Below are 14,945 nucleotides of genomic sequence, written 5' to 3'. Positions count from 1 at the left end.
TTTAGGGGTTCTACAAGAGTATGCTCCGGTTTTGAAACCTTCTGTAAGCCGCCGCATTTTTTCGTAGAATTTTCTAGTATTACCCCTGTCGGCCAGCTTATCAAGTGCTTCGTACTCACGCATTTCGGCCTCTTTCTTTTTCTGTCTGCAAATGCGTCTCGCTTCCCTCTTCAACTCTCGGTATCTATCCCATCCCGCACGTGTAGTGGTCGATCGTAACGTTGCGAGGTAGGCAGTCTGTTTTCTCTCCGCTACGACACGGCACGGCAAATGCCGTCCCACAGTTCTCTTATACCGAGTTGTTGATTAGTGCTATCAGAGAGCAAGAGTGCAAGCCGAGTAGGAAATCGTTCGGCTGTCTGTTGTGATTGCAGCTTCTCGACGTCAAACCTTCCTTGTGTTTGTTGACGTGCGCTTTTTGCTGCACAGAGGCGGGTGCGAATCTTGGGTGCAACAAGATAGTGGTCCGAGTAGATGTTAGGACCTCGGAGCGTACGGACGTCCAGAACACTGGAGACGCGTCTTCCGTCTATCACAACATGATCGATCTGGTTTGTGGTTTTTCGATCCGGAGACAGCCAGGTAGCTTGACGAATTTTTCTATGATGGAATCTTGTACTACAGGTAAGCATATTTCGGGCCCCGGCGAAGTCGATCAGCCTCAACCCATTTTGGGATGTTTCGTCGTGGAGGCTGAATTTACCGACCGTAGTGCCAAAGATACCTTCTTTGCCCACCCTGGTGTTAAAGTCGCCAAACACGATTTTGACATCGCGGCGGGGGCAGATCTCATAGACGCGCTCCAAGCGCTCATAGAAGGCATCTTTGGTCACGTCGTCGTCGGGTGAATGACTGTACTCGGCGATGGAGTCTCTCTCCCACTACGAATCCCACACGGAATTTGCGCTCTTTTATATGGCCACTGTAGTAAATGCCACAAGGACCTACTCGCCTCAGTCCTTGTCCCGTCGATCGCATTTCTTGGACAACGGTGATGGCAGCCTTCAATTTATTTACAAAAAGTTGCTAGTCGGGCTAAAAAGTGTCACGTATCAAAAAAAGAACAGTTTCGACAAAGGAAAAGTTTCGGTATATACATATGTATCTACAGTTGTCCACAAAAAAATAGGAGTGACCACATGAGAAAAACGAATTGTTAATTTTCATTAACAAAAATGTTTTTTTTTTTTCAAATTTTTGCACAATGTAATTTGCTAAAGATCTATTAGAATTTCCATATTTCATCTATTTCAATTAAACACAAACAAAATTTTATATTGGAGTTTATATCAAGTAAAATTTAAAGCTTGTTCCACAATAAAATAGGAGTATTTTATGTAATACGAGACTGTTCTATAATTTTAATATATAATGCTTCCAAAGTTTCACAAAATATTAAAATAATTAATATTTCGTTGAATAATCTCGATTTTTTAACACAGCATCACGTCTCCGAGGCATGGAGTCCATGACATCCTGGCAACGTTTTATTGGTATTCCTTTCCAAACTTCTTTCACTATTTGCCATAAATCTCTCGAATTAATTGGTTTCTCTTCAGCTACTTTCTTCTTGATATCTGTCCGTCCACAGGGTTTCAAAAGAGTTGAGGTCAGGAGACTGAGCAGGTCACCACATAACCTCAACTTCGTTGGCTCTAAACCATGTTTTTTCTCACTTTCTAGTATGTTTAGGGTCATTATCCCGTTGATATACCCATATCAATGGCATATTCCAAGAGGCATGTGTCAACCATACCTCATATTATATTTTGACATATGCCCTTTGGTCCATAATGCCTTCAATTAAGTGATTTAAATCAACACCACAATGTGAAAAACGACCGCGTACCATGATTTGGCATCGTTATGTATAACGATTTTTGTGGTAATCCAGGGATTATATTCTGAGTTAGGGGACGTCAGACAAAGTTCCTAGAGCCTGTACTAGCAAATAACTCAACTTTAGATTCGTCTGACCACAATATGTTTCGCCATTTAGACGCGGATCAGGAGCCATGCTCTTTTGCAAATTGTATGCAGGCTCCTTGTGTTTCTTTTTTAATGGGAGTCCTTTTCGTGGACTTCCGCCAAATAATTTGTTCTGCTCCAAATTCCTACGAACAGTTTTAGTATTAACTGACAAATTTAATTCTTCATGGATTCTCCTGGCTGAAGAGAGAGGATTAATTTTGCAGGAGCGTACTATATTGCGACCGTCTGCAGTGGATTTTTTGCGCTTTCGTCTACGAGTTTCATTTTTATTTCTATAATTTAAGGCATTTGCTATCATTTGAGGATTTTTGGAGCATTTTACGATTTCTTGGATCTCTTTATAAGTTTTTCCTAGTTTTCCCAATTTTTTATCGTTTTCCGCTTTTCCTCTGTACAATGATTTCCTCTACCCACTGGAAAAAAACCCAATTACTAAATAAAATAATAACTAATTTAAATTGCTGCTAGAATATGGAACTATACTTACTTTTCTAATATTGTGAATATTTTTTATGTTATGGACTGTTTTGAAAACGAGATATCTAGTGTCTCCGAGAACTAGCAAAGCAGAAGTAGAATAGCAATCATCGCAATAAAAATTTGTTTTGTATTTTAATGCTAGTATCCCGTTATGTGTACCGTTATTTTTCATGAAAAATTGATACTTTTCAAAGATCGTAGGTCATTGTGTAGGAAATATCTTTAAGTTTAATAAACTTTTCAATTTTTCTTGTTTCAGCAACTCATTTGGCCGGAATCATGCCAGCAGTTAGGGCACTTTTTTTTTGGCACCTCCGAAGACAGACCATAACCCCGTTAGTTTTCAACATTTTTGTAAAAAAAAACTTAAAATATGTTTGAAAATATACTTTATTACGTTCAAAGAAGTTCGAAATATTCAATCGCGTACTTTCTTTTATAAAAATTCACGAAAATCGCCTAATTTTTCATGCGTCACACGGGATAGCCCCTTAACAAAATGTTGAAAATAAAAGATTTAAACGCTGGTGAACAACAAGACAAACAATGATTTTAATAGAAGTCCAAAATAGCCATTCTCATGAAGAAAACCTTTCTAATCACTTTAACAATCTCAATACAGTATTAAATCGTTTCAACCCGCAATTAATTTTAGTCGAAGCAAAAGAAAAAGAAGAAGAAAATATTTTTAAAAACAAACGCATTTTTACCGATATAAGAGATATCAACTCTCCCAACGTCATTAATATTGTAAATAAACATTTTAACAGATCGCTAAATATTTTGAACTTAATGAAAAAGAACATAATGAAGTAGAACAAATACTTTTAAATACTTACGCAAACAATCAAAATATTTCTTTTGTAATTTGTACAAACTTTGCCAAAGACATAGAAGATGAATATAAACTAAAGAGACAAATATCGTTTTTCCATAAAATCGAAGTAGGACATTCAGGCATTATTCCAACTTTAGAGGGAATGAAGCATAAAGTATACCATCCACAACTAAAATTTAAAATCCATCAAATAATAAATAATTGCGACATATGCTATGGTGGAAAAAGTGATAGAAATCCAATCAAAGCTAAATTTCAAATTATCGAAACACCAAATATAGTTAATGAAATTGTTCATATAGATACTTATGTTAACAGTAAACAGTCATTTATAATATTTATCGATACATTTTCAAAACATGTCATTTCTTTCCATTTAGCCGATAGAAATAGTCAAACAGTCATAGATAAAAATAATGAATTTTTGTCAATTAAAACCCATATAAAAAGGTTGGTTTCGATCATGGATTTAATTCAAAACCAATCCGTTCATTTTTAAAAAATGAACTTACTAAAGCGTTAGATACAAAGAAGAACAAAAATTTATTAAAAGAAATCTAGGAAACGTACATACATCAAATATTAAACGTCCTTTAAAATTTTCAAATATGATAACAGAAACTCTAACGACAATTAACCCATTTTAAAAATAAAATCTATCCCATTCAGTATAATGTACAATATATAACTTTTAAAAGAAGATAAAAACAAAATATCCTTTTTTTTGAATTCCGAATAACCTATATTCCCATCGATCGTCTCAATTTTAACAAACAATTTTAAAATTCTAAAAATATAAAACAATAATTACCTATAATAATTTATATTAATATCGATATAAAACAACGTTTCTTTTGTTTAAGCACTATAGATACGCTAAGCTATTGAAATCATATTTAAAATTCCAAATTAAAAATGTTAACAAATTACACATTAAAAAAATTTATTTCATACTACTGAATTAATTAAAATTTAATCAAATTATTATATATTTTTGTAACGAGATTTAGGAGAATCTCGAATCCAAGAGTGGAGGAGTTACGTTCTTATATGGTATTTACATATATACATACATATATGTACGTACTTATGTTCACATAGAAAATGCAGAACATCCTACTAACATATGAACATAGAATTTGGGTTCCAAATTCAGCTCAGTTTAGTTAAGGGCGAGCGTGTTTCTACTATGTCAACGTCAGCTCAACTATAAATTAAACTATACAAAGAATGTCCATACAGTTAATGTTAACATAAGAATTAAGCGAACTAACAAAGAATGTTAGTACAGCTAGATAAAGGAGGTTGTGAAAATGGCCGAAGCTTTTTTTATTACAAAACCATAACTCGCGTGAGTCGTGTCAAGCTGTCATGCTATTTTTGTTCACTATTGTTTAACATTTCATTACGAAAATACTTTGGTGAGAAAATAATTTAATGTTTTGGCTTGGTCGACTGACCACCAAGATCATGTGATATTACACCGTTAGACTTTTTCCTGTGGGGATATGTACAGTGTAAAGTCTCGCTTCGATTTTTTCTTTTTGGATCACTTTTACTATTGTAAATGGTTCAAATGAAAAATGAAAATAAAAAAGTATAACTTTTTTTCTTTTTTTTAAAACATAATACTGAAATTAATTAGAATTCCAAAATAAAAAGGTTTCAGCAATTTTCTTGAAAAAAATCAATTTCTCCATAAAGAAAGAATCATAATAACACCGTTTCCTAGAACACCTGGTTTAGTTTGTTCGATTTAGTGGAGAGTAAGTGCCGGTTCAAACGGTTTTTGTTTTGTGGGCGAGAGGTAGAAGAGGACATATGTATATGTTCTATGCATAGCATAAGAGGAATGTCCTTAAAAACTATGAAGAAAAAAGGAAAATCCATAGCGAAAAAAAATTACGGGTATTTAAAAATTCTGGATAAATTAGGGAATTCCCGTCATAAATGTTGCCTTGAAACTATTAATATCAGGTATTCTATGTATTGTTCTACCACTTTCATGGTAATTCCTTGTAAGCAAAATGTGAGATCAACGCACCAACAATCAAACGAACTATGCAAAACGCTTTAAGTGTAACGTAGCCAAACCGAACAAAAATTTGCGAAAATTTTATGAAAAGGAATGACAGAAAAACTCTACTCGAGTTGCCGTACTGTTGTGTGTATGTGACATCAAAAGGGAATTTGTTGACAATGAGTAACAAGGAAACCTGCGTCTAAAACTACCGGTTTAATGGACTTGGTTATGTTCAGCTTTTATTCTAGTTTTATAGATTTGGAGATTCAATTCAATAGTTTTGCATTTCTTCCCTTTGAGCAGGTGCGCGTTTTGTGCCAGCCTCCGCCGTTATCACACATACCGACAGTCACAACTTACAACAATTATTTGTTTACAAAAATACATAGACAAAAATGTGAATGTGCTTTTATATATAGTATAGAAAGTTTTGTCTGTGATCGCACTCTCTAAGTTTACGATGGGAACTGATGATATTTAGATTTTTAAAAGGACTATACTAAACACTTTCAGTATACACAAACAGCTCGAGAATTATGGGTAACATTTTTATTCAATTGTATTCAGCTAGATTGAAAAGTATGTGTCTAACGTCATTGCTTTTCGGAAGAGTAAACGCTATCCAGAAGCACGTTTTCGCTACAGTTTTAAAGAGTTATATACAGTTGAAAAAAATATCGATTTCTTAATGTACATATAAAAATTTGAAAAGGCGTTTCAAAGCTTTAAACACGTTTTTCTCAAAATGGTGTTTTCAAAGTCCGTGTCTAACATTAGTCGAAAACGGCTAAACCGATTATTCTCAAATTGTAGAACGAGCTCCTTAAATATATTTTTTAGTAATTAAACGAAGATTTTTTTCAACCGCTTTGTTTTTTTTTTAACTTAAGGCCGAAATGTTGGCTAATTTTTTTTTTTTTTTAGAAACCGCCATTTTGTCGAAAGATTTTATTTTGGTTATTCCTTCGATTGCTTTACTAGACTTAGCATTACTTTAACGATATCTATTGGTTTTTTTTAATTTTAGTGGATTCAGTTCAGAGATATAGTGGTTACCGCAAAACGTCTTCTTGAGAGCAGTTCCCGGATATTAGCCATAATATGTATATACATTTTTGGATCAATAAATTTAAAAGTATTTTCAGGCAAAATTCTAGAAAATTCGCTTTTTTCGGTCTTCTAACTGTATATAACCCCTTGAAACTCCAGGCAAAAAAATATATTATCAATTCAAGGTAAAGTTTTCTGACTGGAGACTTTGATACCTTTACGACTACATATTTTTTCAATCCAGCACCATTCTTGGATTTTCAAATGTTATCAGAAAAATATTTCAGTAAAGTTTTTCTCGGAAAAATCTTCCTCTTTTTTGATTTCTAAAAACTGCACCGAGAAAATATTGAAATATGCATCTAGGGTAACAAACAAAATAGGTCTTTTAATAACACGTTTCTGGATGTGTATTTCAACTCTTACCAATACACTTTTTATCAATGGAAACAATACTATCACGTTTGAAATATACATTTATTTAAAGCTATATTTCTTAGTGCGTAATCGAATTGAAAAATAGTGAAAGTTTTGTATTTGATTCTGAATAGGTATTCTATGTATGTAGGTAGGCTTCTCATTGGTTTAAGTAAAAGAAATTTCAAAACAAACATAGCTTCTACAGTTGGTATTTGTAATTTTTAAAAGTTGGAAATGCGTAGTTAAGTCGGTTGCCTTTTATATTTCGGGATTAGAGAACAAAAACAAATTTTAAGCGTCGAAAATCACTTTATTGTTTTCCAAAATATTCTTCGTTAAGTTCTATATACTTTTGCATTCGTATGAACCAATTTTCGATAATAATTGGTTTCAGACAATTTTAGCACTTGTTCACACTTAATTATATATTTGCTTCTGCAGCATCTTAAAAAATGCTAATCCTTCAATTTTTTTGTACAACTGGTTCATGATATTGTGATATATGAACATTAATGACGTATGTACATATATAATGATGTATAAATAATATATAGATGTTTTAATTTTTTTCAGGCAACTTCTGATAATATATTGCCGGCAAATTTAAATAATAAACAAATTTGCGACGAAATTATTCGAAAGTGTTCACCATCTCGTCGCCTGGAATCACGAGAACTTGCAAAAATACTAATTCAACCGCATATTAGGGTAAGTTAAGAACGTTTAAATAAATAGGATTCTTACAAATTAAAATACACCTAAAAGTTTTTGCGCTTATACATTTTTTATTCCATGTTCATTTTGCTACAGAGTTTTTTTTGTGCCTTTGTTTATTGAATCTGCCTGTTCAAAGCCTAACAATAAGTAATATAATCTGAAATTTATTTAAGAATAGACAAACTCAAAGTTCTTATTGAGGCTGTTTGATTCATACGACGGATACGTTGCTTTTCAGAAGGCTGGTATATCTTTTCTTTTTAAGCGGGTTTGATAACAGGGCTTTAGCAAAGCATTATTCTTCTTTACTGGCGTAGACACCGCTTACGCGATTATAGCCGAGTTAACAACAGCGCGCCAGTCTTATTTTTGCAACGTGGCGCCAATTGGAAATGCCAAGCGAAGCCAGGTCTTTCTCCACTTGATCTGTCGTCTATCTTTACTTCTTTGGCCACTGCGCAAAAGCCCATTAATCTTCTGCAGAACCTTTCTCTCAAAAATTCTTAAGGCCGACTCATGAGATGTTGTCATCATCCATGCCTCTGCACCATATAGCAGGACGGGAATAATGAGCGACTTATGGAGTTTGGTTTTCGTTCGTCGAGAGAGGACTTGACTTCTCAATTGCTTACTCAGTCCAAAGTAGCACCTGTTGGCAAGAGTTATCCTAAGTTATATTTCGAAGCTTACATTGATGTTGGTTCCAAGATAGACAAAATTATCTACAATTTCGATTTTATGACTGTCAACAGTGACGTGGAAGCCTAGTCGCGACTATTTGTTTGATGACAGGAGATGTTTCGTCTTGTCCTCGTTCACTGCCAGACCCATATGCTTTGCTTTCTCATCCAGTTTGGAGAAAGCAGGAACTAACGGTGCGAATGTTGAGGCCAATGGTATCAATATCATGGGCATACGCCAGCAGCTGCACACTCTTATAAAAGATTGCACCTGCTCGATTAAGTTATGCAGCTCGAATTGTTTTCTCCAAGAGCAGATTGAAGAAGTCACATGAAAGGGAGTTGCCTTGTCTGAAACCTCGATTGGTATCGAACGGCTCGGAGAGGTCCTTCCTGATCCTGACGGAGCTTTTGATATTGCTCAACGTCAGTTTACACAGTGGTATTAGTTTTGCGGGGATACCAAATTCAGACATCGCGGCTTAAAGGCAGCTCCTTTTCGTGCTGTCGAAGGCAGCTTTGAAATCGACGAAGAGGTGGTGTATGTCGATTCTCCTTTCACGGGTATTTTCCAAGATTTGTCGCATGGTGAATATCTGGTCGGTTGTTAATTTTCCAAGTCTAAAGCCACACCAATAAGGTCCAATCAGTTTGTTGACAGTGGGCTTTAATTTTTCTCACAATACGCTTGATAGAACCTTATATGCGATATTTAGGAGAGTTATTCCACGGTAGTTGGCGCAGAGCAAACTTAAATTCCAATCGCTGGGCATGCTTTCGTAAGACCATATTTTACAAAGAAGCTGATGCATGCTCGTTATCAGTTCTTCGCCACCGTGCTTGAATAGCGCAGCCGGCAATCCATCGGCCCCACTGCTTTGTTGTTTTTCAGACGGGCGATTGCTATTCGAACTTCTTCATGGTCGGGAAATGGAAAATCTGCTCCATCGTCATCGATTGGGGAATCGGGTTCGCCTTCTCCTGGCGTTGTACGTTCACTGCCATTCAACAGACTGGAGAAGTGTTCCCTCCATAATTTATGTATGCTCTGGGCATCGGTGACTAGATCACCATTGGGGGTTGTACAAGAGTATGCTCCGGTCTTGAAACCTTGTGTAAGTCGCCGCATTTTTTCGTAGAATTTTCAAGCATTACCCCTGTCGGCAAGCTTGTCAAGCTCTTCATACTCACGCATTTCGGCCTCATTCTTTTTCTGTCTGCAAATGCTTTCCTCTTCAACTCTCGGAATCTATCCCATCCCGCACGTGTTGTGGTCGATCGTAACGTTGCGAGGTAGGTAGTCTGTTTTCTCTCCGCTGCGACACGGCACTCCTCATCGTACCAGCTGTTCTTTAGCATTTTCCAAAAAACCAATGGTTTCGGTTGCAGCTGTACGTAAGGAGCTTGAAATGCCGTCCCACAGTTCTCTTATACCGAGTTGTTGATTAGTGCTATCAGAGAGCAGGAGTGCAAGCCGAGTGGGAAATCGTTCGGCTGTCTGTTGTGATTGCAGCTTCTCGACGTCGAACCTTCTTTGTGTTTGTTGACCTGCGTTTTTTGCTGCACAGAAACGGTTGCGAATCTTGGATGCAACAAGATAGTGGTCCGAGTCGATGTTAGGACCTCGGAGCGTACGCACATCTAAACCACTGGAGACGTGTCTTCCATCCATCACAACATGATTGGTCTGGTTGACAAAGATACCTTATTTGCCACAAGGACCTACTCGCCTCAGTCCTTGTCCCGTCCATCGCATTTCTTGGACGACGGTAATGTCAGCCTTCACTCTAACGAGGACATGAACCAGCTGGGCAGCCGCACCTTCCCAATTAAGGGACCGGACATTCCAGGTGCGTTTGCCATGGTCGTTATAAAAAGGGGGCTTTCTGAGGCTTTTTGTTCCTTTCCATTGGTAGTGTTTTTTTACGTGACGGGTCCCAAACCCAGTGCACAACCCTGTGAAGAGGATGTTTTGTCTTCTCACTTTAGCTCGCCTTCAAACGGCTGTTTTCTGGCTACCCAGAGGATAATTGGTCAAAGACCGGAAGTCGGAAGCTGCTTGAGCCATATGTAAAAGAATCGTTTCTGGCCACTCCCAAGTGAATGGCAAAGCAATAGGCAATAAATTTGGATGATTAAGGAGCTTCACTTCATAGTTTCTGCTGTTGTCTACTTATTTATTTAGTATAGGAATATGATTATCTTTGTGAATATCAATATCTTGCCCCACAGTTGAATACCATACATCCAAATCTAACTACCCAAGAAATTTCATTGACACTGGTAAATCACCGTTAGGTCTGTTTTTGGCCCAATTACGCCATTTGTCTCGCTTCTGCAGTATAAAGCGCTTAATACACTACACCAGCATGCTTTCGCAATCACCAACAAGCTTGAAACATACACTGCACCAGCATGTTGATGCAATATTAATTTTTTTACAAATTGTATGTGTATGGAAAAGGTCGTTATGGACGGAGACAAATTGTCTTGAAAAGAAAACACAAAAAATGAAAGAAAAAAGCGTGTTTGGATTAAGGATTGGTTAAAAGATAAACATGAATTAGGCAATACCAAACTTTTAAGACGGTTGGAAACCAACGTCAAAAATGATTTCCTTACTTTTATGAGGATGGATGAATTAGGAAGAAAAGAACAAAGGTTTTAAATTTTTCTACCATTTTGTTGTAACAGATGCTTTTTATTTCGAGGTTACAATATTCCACTCTTAGTTATCCACAGGCACGGCAATGATTCTTATGTATTAATAAATTCTCCCCAAAATAGTTTTTTCTTTGAATTCATTTGTATCTGTGATGTTCACTTTTTGCAAATTCTAATTAAATGCGGTAAATTCACAATACATTACACTAGCATGCTTGTGCAATCAGAAAAATATTAAAATCGTTTTGGTTTTGCTCCAGCAGATGGTGCAATCACACCACAAGTACATACACGATTAATCAGCTGGCACCATCAGGTGATTGCACCAGCATACTGGTGTAGTGTATTGGGCGCTTAAGCAAAGAGTACTAACATATTTGTAGTTATGTTGCTATTGTTGAAATAAATTGTAAATTTTCCATCATATTCAGCTATAAAGTACACAGTACTTTATCTGAAAAAAGTATATTTAATATAATCTGTATTATTTGAAATCTGTAACATTTTATTAAATAATTGTGATTATCACACTGGTGTTCGATGTCATAACTCAAAAATGCTTCTTAATTTCGCCGCTAAATTAGAAAATCCACAATACTTGCGTAAGGCGCTCCTTAAAGAAGGTATTCTATTTCATAGATGTCGATTTGATTATAAAATTTCAAAAATTTATAGGAACTGTTTCTGTTTTTCTTTTTGTTTCTCCTGAACTTTTGCCATTTTTAGAGTTATGACACTTATGTATTTAGGTTTTCTCGAAGTGAATGAATAAAACAATCTTCATTTTAATTGGCTTATACATTTGTGGCCTTAGTAAAACTTTAACTCGCTTAAACATATATATTTGTCAGTTGGTTAACCATTCTTCGACCAAAGCTATATGCTAAATGCAAAGCCCTTGACGGTCTGGTGAGAAATTTATTACGGCATCAGGGGTGTGTTAGTTTTGAGATTACTGTGGCAGTGTTGCCTTTGATAAGAAAGCAACACGTTCTACGCCAAAAGTCTGGCATCACTGCCACAGTCACATGTCCTATTGGTAAATTGTTCCGAATCACTTGCGTAACAAACGCAACACAAACATTTTGAATAAGCGATAAAATGGAGAAGGAATTGTAAGAGAGTTGTGTATTACTTGTATGTTTGATATACAACATACATATTTTTTTTTCAATATATTTTTATTTATTGAATCTGCTTTTGTTTCAAAAGCCTAACAACAAGTTATAAAATCGTAAATCTATTTAAAAACTAGACAGGCTCAAGTAAGTGATTGGCTGTTTTAGTGATACATTGCTCCATAGTATGCGGGCATATCTCTTCTTTTAAGGCGTGTTTGATCGCAGGAGTGGACCAAAGCATTAGACAAAGGGTTTGGGTGATCTCGGAGCTTAGATATATATTTAATTCTGCTGTGTTCTACTTGTTTCCTTACCATGGAAATACCAAGATCTTTATGGATATTTTCATTACGCATGTACCATGTTGAACACATTTTTGATTGGAATTATTATAATTATATCAATCTTAGTTGCACATGTCGTACCCCACAGTTGAATGCCATACATCCAGATCGGCTTTATGACCGCATTATATAAAAACACTTTGTTGTCTAGACTAAGTTTGGAGTTTTTATTTAATAGCCAATTTAAATTTGCACTCTTCATGCAAGTTATTTTACTAGCTACATATATGTTTTCTCCACGTAAGTCTTCTATCTAGGTGAATACCAAGATAAGTTACCTTGTTCGCTTGGGGTACTAAAATATTGCTAATTTTTACTGCCGGGCACATTTTTGGTCTTAACGAAAACGTAACAAGCTTTTGTTCATCACATTTATACGCCAGTTGGCTAGCCATTCTTCGACAAACCTTAAGTGCTCGGCTAATTTTCTTGATTATATTATGTGGTATTTGTTACTTCCCACTATAGCTGTATCGTCCGCAAAAGTTGAAGTTAATACATTGTTAGCTGTTGGAAGATCTGCTGTATATATGATGTAGTATAGTGTTGGGCCTAAAACACTGCCCTGAAGTACACCAGCCCTTATCTGTCAATCATCAGATATGAAATCTAATACTTTTACCATAAATTTTCTATTTTTTAAATAAGACGCCAATGTTTTAAACAATTCTAAAGGTAGAATATTTTTTAATCTTATATAAAAGGCCCTTATGCCACACCTTATCAAACGCCTGAGCCACGTCTAGAAATAAAGCTGAACTCTGTGCTCAAAGGCTTTTCTTATGTCGTGCTATGTTTTCCACGAAACCCGAATTGGTGCGTTGGTATTATATTATTTTCGTGGAGGAAAGGAGTCATCTTTGATAGTAATAATTTTTCAAAAATTTTAGAAAGACAGGATAGAAGGCTGATTGGTCTGTATGTAGACGGCTGTGTTAAGTCTTTCCCAGGTTTATCTATCAAGATAATCTGCGACCTTTTTCCATGAAATAGGATAGTATCAGAGATTAAGAATTGCATTGAAGAGCAAAGAGAGCACTTTTACGGCAATATTTGGTAACTCAATTAGCATTTTTGGGGTAATATTATCATGTCCTGGTGTCATTTTTGGGTTAAGTTCTTTTATTATTGTAGTAACTTCAGAAGTCGAAGTCCTAATAGACACAAGCGACTCGTTTGCGGTATCGGGCAAGGTTGGCAACTTAAAGTTGTTCTTTGGGCAATTGGGTTGAAATTCCTCTTCTAGGTGATTTGCGAAGCAATTTGCTTTATCCTCACCACTACGTGCCCAATTACCATTCAACTGTCTTAGAGGCATGTTGGAATCTACTGGTGGCTTGAAAGACTTTTGGGCTTTCCAAAGGGAGTTTTGCTTGCTAGAATTTGGACACAGTCTGTTTATATAATTTTCAGTGTTGTGTTCTTCCTCGCGTTTAAGCGCTTTTTTTTACTTTCGTACAGCAGATTTCAGTTGAAGCAGAGTTGAAGGGGAGCGATTTAACTTCCATTCACGCCCAGCTCGCCTTTTCTCATTAACAAGTTTCTCTATTTCATTGGTGATCTTTCTAAAACCAAAAATTATTTTTGGTGTTGCCAATACAGCTGCATTAGTTATTACGTTATTAAATTCTTTTATGTTTTTTAATGTCGTTGTAATCTCCCCCTGCTAGAAATCTTTGACCTAGTGTTCCAAAGAAGTCTTTAAATTCGCTTTCTGTAATTATAAAACGAGGTGGACAGTTATAGCCGTAAGGGTTAAGTTAAGTTGCTATAATATCATTACGGGGTGTTTGTAACATTTGGTTACAACGTGCTTGAATGCCCTGTGACAACTTCGATTTCAAATCTTTATATAGAGGACAGCCCCTGTAGTTAGCAGTGTTATTTCCTCCACAATTGATGCATTTTTTATTTAATTCTTCTTTCTTAAGGGTGCATTTTGAAATGGAATGTAAATCACCACATACCACACAAACACTGCGTAGAGTGCAATATGATTTAGTATGCCCATATTCTTGGCAGTTAGTACATTGTACCTGACCGTTTCTTTTATGTGGTTCTTCAACAGTTACTACGATGCAGCAAATATTTCAAATTATATATTGCATGTGTTTCATTTTTTCTAAGTTGATTTGAGTTCGGCAACAATTCAATTTTAAACATTGGCTGTGGTACTTTGTTTCTATTAAATATATTTTCAACAGTTTTAATACCAAAACCGCATTCTTCCAATGCTTTTTTGACTTCACTAGAGTCTACGGCGGACTCTATACCCTAATTACAACAACTAGGCCCTTAGAGCTCTTCAGTTGATACGAATAATAATTCTTTTTTTTATTTGACAAAAATTTAACGATTTCCATAAAACTTTTTTCAGTGTAGGACTGAATTTTAGTTTCGTCTATATTGCCCTTTTTCAAAGGCACTATATGAAAATTGTTAGTACCTACAATTTAGTTTGTTTACAATTTAATAAATTGTTTTTTGTTTTACTTTTTCCTTGATTATTATTTTTTATTTTTGTAAAGATTGAATTCACGGAGCGAATTAATTAAGCACGTCCGTACACTTTGAACACTCTTTCGAATCGGAACATATGTTAAAATTTTGATATTC

At 35.6% G+C, this 14,945-nt stretch overlaps 1 protein-coding gene across 1 annotated transcript in view; it reads left to right on the top strand.

The window, feature by feature from the left end:
• The window catches only part of LOC120768706 (MAGUK p55 subfamily member 6), a 163,254-nt gene that overhangs the window by 66,020 nt on the left and 82,289 nt on the right, over positions 1–14,945 (top strand). The window contains exon 3 of the mRNA XM_040095478.1: positions 7,377–7,511. Coding sequence (XP_039951412.1) covers positions 7,377–7,511 — 135 coding nt within the window. The remainder of the gene's footprint in view (positions 1–7,376; positions 7,512–14,945) is intronic.

Source organism: Bactrocera tryoni, chromosome 2 (genome assembly GCF_016617805.1).
Source record: "Bactrocera tryoni isolate S06 chromosome 2, CSIRO_BtryS06_freeze2, whole genome shotgun sequence".
Classification (NCBI taxonomy): domain Eukaryota; kingdom Metazoa; phylum Arthropoda; class Insecta; order Diptera; family Tephritidae; genus Bactrocera; species Bactrocera tryoni.
The sequence above is the reverse complement of the archived record's forward strand: the minus strand, read 5'-3'. Positions and strand labels throughout refer to the sequence as shown.